Source organism: Necator americanus, chromosome X, assembly GCF_031761385.1.
Source record: "Necator americanus strain Aroian chromosome X, whole genome shotgun sequence".
NCBI classification, from domain to species: Eukaryota; Metazoa; Nematoda; class Chromadorea; order Rhabditida; family Ancylostomatidae; genus Necator; species Necator americanus.
The window spans coordinates 33698542-33703502 of record NC_087376.1 but is presented as its reverse complement, the minus strand read 5'-3'; the positions used below and the strand labels follow the sequence as shown (position 1 = coordinate 33703502).

At 37.8% G+C, this 4961-nt stretch overlaps 1 protein-coding gene across 1 annotated transcript; it reads right to left on the bottom strand.

The window, feature by feature from the left end:
• Positions 1 to 3389: 3389 nt before the first annotated feature.
• On the bottom strand, positions 3390 to 4603 carry RB195_026249 (uncharacterized protein; the record flags this gene model as incomplete). Its single annotated transcript, XM_064214713.1, has 7 exons — positions 3390 to 3425; positions 3616 to 3689; positions 3924 to 4053; positions 4117 to 4191; positions 4254 to 4374; positions 4442 to 4521; positions 4583 to 4603. 7 exons carry the CDS (start codon positions 4601 to 4603, stop codon positions 3390 to 3392), a joined length of 537 nt encoding a protein of 178 aa, XP_064070594.1.
• Positions 4604 to 4961: the final 358 nt, after the last annotated feature.

The window sequence follows — 4961 nt, the reverse complement described above, 5'->3', positions numbered from 1 at the left end:
CCAGACATCCGTCTCTCGGTGTCGTTTTGACTTGGAGCCTCCAATAAAACGAAATGTCGAGAAAATACATAGTTGGTGGAGATACGTTCTGACATTGATGTTCGATGTTTGAGGATACGGGACCTGGCTTAGTTTGGAACTACCCGGTGCAGAGAAGATTAAGGAATACGGGAGAAAAAAAATTGCAGCGACCGGAACGAAAAAAAGTGTGACGGACGAGGGAAGTGCCCGATGGGACGAGAAAAGAAATCAAGTCTTTTCGAAAACATCGATATTTGAAAATATATAATAATTAAGAACCATGTCATAATTTCCCAAATAAAGACCGCATTTCGCCAATTATTGCACTAAAATAGAAAATTTCAAACAAGAAACTGACAGCCACAGATGTATACTGGTTTAACGTTTGATTTACTTTTTAGACAAAACCGCGCCTACCTCTCCAGTTGTCCCGATGCAAGTGCGTTCATACATAATCAAAGAAAGTAGGCAAACATCATGCTCTTCAGGACACCGGTTTATATAACAGTACATAAGTGAGAAAAAGATGGCCAAATTTGTGTTTAGAAATGATTTCTTGGAGGCAACGTAAGACGAAGTTGAGAATGTTGTGTTCCCTCCAGGACACGATGAGGTTTTGGGCACAGACTACGAGTAGAAGTGTGATTAACCCCCATTCCTACTAATCATTCAGAAAAACGGCGTGGAAGACGGCCTTATCGACCGTTTGGTCCTACGAGGCACGTTGGAACGCACCATCCGTGTACAAGAGCGGCTTCCAAGAGCGAGCGGATGAAAATCAATGAGGTTTCCTTAGCAGCGTATTCAAGCCTATTCAATGAGGTCTCAGTACAATATTCAAGAAAAACTTATGAATACACTGCTGAGGGAGCAGGTGCGTATGCGAAGGTGACGTTCCAACGTACTTGGAAGGAAGAAACGGCCAGAAAAGCAGTTTCCCACGCCGTTTTTCAGGACGAATAGGCGAAATTGAAGGTGATCACGTGCATACTGGTAATCTACACCTAAAGTATTATCTTTCCCTGGGGAGAATCCAATATTGTCAACTTCTTGTTAAGCTGGCTTTAATTCAAAATTACAGAAACCATTCTCATCCTTAATATCCGTGTTTGCAGAAATGATCATTCTGATGAAGCCATCTTTTTCTTCTTAGCATAGAGGGGAAATTCTTAATGTAAGTGTGTCTTAATGTAATGTGAGCCTTTGAGCCATTAACGTTTCTTAGGGCACAAAAACTTTCGCGAACATTGTTGATGCATTGCTTTTCTTTTTAGAGGTGACACTTCTGTTTCAAATGAAATGTCAGGTCCTCCGATCTTTTTGGACGTGGTAAATTCGTATACGGGTTTCTGTTGTGTAATTACCAACAGGAGATAAGGGATGGGTTGGCAAAATCGGCTTTTCTTACGAAGATAATGTCAAAATACTGTGGATTACTAGTCACTTATTTGTCAAATGTGAGTCATAAGTGAAAGTCATCAGTCAGAGTTGAGTGCGATGGTAGTTTTTCAACCTGCAACCGCTCCACATAAGTCAAAACTCTAATCCTCAAAAATAGGAGGGGAGCTAAGAAACTCATTGCAGATTTTTTCTAAAAAAGTGCGCTACAACCAGAACCCAAGTCGAATTTGTCAGCAGGTGAAAGAAGAGTAAGCGAAAATTGGCGGAAGTGAGAGTTAATTTGAACCAGTCAAGTGCTGTGGATGAAAAGATAATCAGGAAAAAAGTACTGGTCGGCAACACCATGTCCACTTCAAGACAGGCCCAGTGTCTCAAGCACTCGAATGTTCTGCCGAGTTCCAGAATTTTGGGCATTGAATTTGAATGAATTGGGGAAATTTTTTTTATAAGAGAAGAGGTCATATTTTAAACACTACACAGGTTGAAATTCATAAACATATTTACCTTTCCATCAGGAACGGATGGTTTGAAAGGGACTGGGCATTTCAAAAAAAAATCTAAATCCAGAAAAACTGGATTTTAAAAACGTAATCTTCCTCACGGAATCATCCCCTAGAAAAAGTTAAGCTACTATTTTCAACGAGAAATTAACTGTAATACAACTGTAATATGTAATACAACCGGTAAATGTTGTGAAACCGACTTGTAGGCCTTATTGAAACGTTCCTGAACGTTCTAAGAAATTTGAAAAAAAGAGCTCCCTATCAATATCCGTTTTGACCTCAGAACCTCTTTTGGATTACTAGATACATTGCATATGGAACCGTTTTCGTTACTACACACATTTCCATGCAAATGAGGTTTCTGAGGTTTCAAATGGTTACTGATGAGAAGTTGCAAAAAGAAAATGTGAAGTGATGTCTACAAAAAGTATGAGAGCACTGAAATGTTCACAAAGTAAATCAGAGTAATTGAAATCAGGAAGAGAATAAGATTCAGGATGAGAAGTTAATGAATGGTATGTTTTTATGTAAGAATCCACAAAGAACCATACTGCTCGTTGCCGTGGCGGTGCAGTCAGCGGTCGACGTGTAAAGGCGGGTGACACATTGATTTATTGACTGGTGACTGTGATCAACACTAGAACGTTCAAACAAATATTCGAAAGTAGTACGGTAGGAGGTAGAAGACTAATTTTGACATTAACAACTAGGCATTGTGCCTGTCTTCAATGTATTCACTATGCCTTGGAAAAATTCTGGATAATCCAGATGCTTCGACGAGCCCACTATCTGCATTTTGATCGATCACGTAGATCAAACTGCCCTAATGCATTTGTCACCCACATATAATCAATATCAACAATACAATAAATAATCTTCCATCCAAATTAGAACCAGAATTTTAGAAATAAACTAGAAGAATATCGAACTAAGCGACTTTCGTACCAATTCGAAACTGTCCTTTCCAAGAAATTTGAGAAGGAAACAAAATACCCATCAGCGTAGCGTCGCTGAATTTCTGGAAAAAGCTAAGAAATTTGGGAGGAACGCAAGTGGTGAGAATCGCTTATCCTTTGTCTCCGTTTCCAGGATCTGTTTGCACTGTTTTAAGCGTCTACTGCGAGATTTCCAGTAATGTTTACACAGGCGGATATGGTAGCAGTTTACATTTTCTCAGAGTTTAAGAGTTAATAGAGGAATCTTCCTTACAATCTTCCCATTTATATATCTTTATATTTTTGTTTAATCTACTATGATCTCACATAAAAGAATTGATTTACGTGAGGTTACCAGACCCAGTAAAGAATTGGCCATTAGGCAAACTTGGTACATGAAAATTAGGACAAATCCTTTACATTTTTATTAGATTCTTCTTTCAAAAATGACTAGAAAAATTTCCTTCGAATATTTATTCGATAACAGATACAAATAAGGTAGTTTGACATGGATAATATCAATATTTCTTCAGAAGTATTGACGATAAGGATGTGAGTCGTGGAACTGAAATGGGACCTCGGAAAAATAGGAATTATCAGAAGCAAGTACACAACAACACGTGACCAGGGAAAACGGGTAAAAACAGGTAAAAGCTGTCTAAAGAAAACCAATATGAGTAATATTTACAACTCGGCTAAAATAGCTAAAAATTTAATTTTTTTTTTAAAGAAACCAAATATTTAATTAAACGTACAACAGGAGCTTGATAAAAATCTGTTCCATAGGCTTTGTATCCACTGTGTCCATAGTCCGTATCATAATCCCAGCCTATAATGTACAAAATAAATGATCACATCAAGATGATGTAGAACAAATAGGGTCTTTGAAGTTAAAAAAAATCGATATTTGAGTTTAATCCAGTAGTCTACACAAAAACACTGGATCAGAGGAAATTGAAATCTTTATCGGAACTTTTTCTTCTAAACAATCCAAAACACGTATATGAAAGAGAAGATTTGATTTGTTCTCTAGAAAAAAACTTTTAGAAAGAAAAATCCTTACCAGAATGGAACAGGAACCCATCGAACTCGATCCTCTCAATACACATATCACCTTTCAGCCCAATCGCTTGCACGGATTCCATTGGGAAACGATGACGATAGTTGGCCAAATGCTGACCATTCACATCTATCTAAATTTCATCGTCTTATTTAAAAAAAACAACTTTACATCCACAAAATCTGGTAACTTATACCTCATAGAACTCTGGAAGTACACAAATGTGAAGATGAAATTTGTCATGGGGATGTAGCGGATTGTAATGGCGTACCTGTAGTCATCGGATAGTAAATTTCTCTTTGAGGAGGATCGGAGGGAATTTTCTAGTCTAACCTCTTCTCCCCAAACACCGTTACTGGACGAATTCATCACCACTTCTTGTTCATCGAGTTGAAAACGGAAGTTCACGTGCAACACAATATGTGGTCCCGACAAGAGTTCAACGACAAAGTTCCTGAAGAAACCTCATCCAAATTCATAGTCTATCATTTCGTCCTCAGGAAGTAGAAACGAAATCTCACCCATTTTCAACATTTCCATAAACATCGATAAAGCATCCAGGATGAAGTGGTTCACAGATTGGAATAGCAACAGGAACGCTCTGAAACGATAGTGTCATTGTAGTATGTATAATATACATTAAATAATTCACTAATTCTTACAGGACAATTTACGGTGTACATTGTGAGGGAGGTTGAGGTAGTCGTTGAGGTGTTTGTCTACATTTTTGCATTAAATAGGCAACAACCACTGAATCATACCATTACGTACCGCTACCCTAAATCAATGAACATTTTTTTAAGTAAGTTGCTCCAGATTACATTTCAAATGTGGATAAAAGAAGTTATGACATTGTCACATTTCAATCGATATTCTACTTTGAAAACACAAGGAATTACGACTTTCAGTCATTTATGGGAGAAGAAATCCTGTGCACGGTTCCACAATGGAATTCTAGACTTATTTTGCTGATTCATAGAAAATTACCGAATTATGACGTGGAACGGTACCTCAGTAGAGGAATGATTCATCATCTTAGGA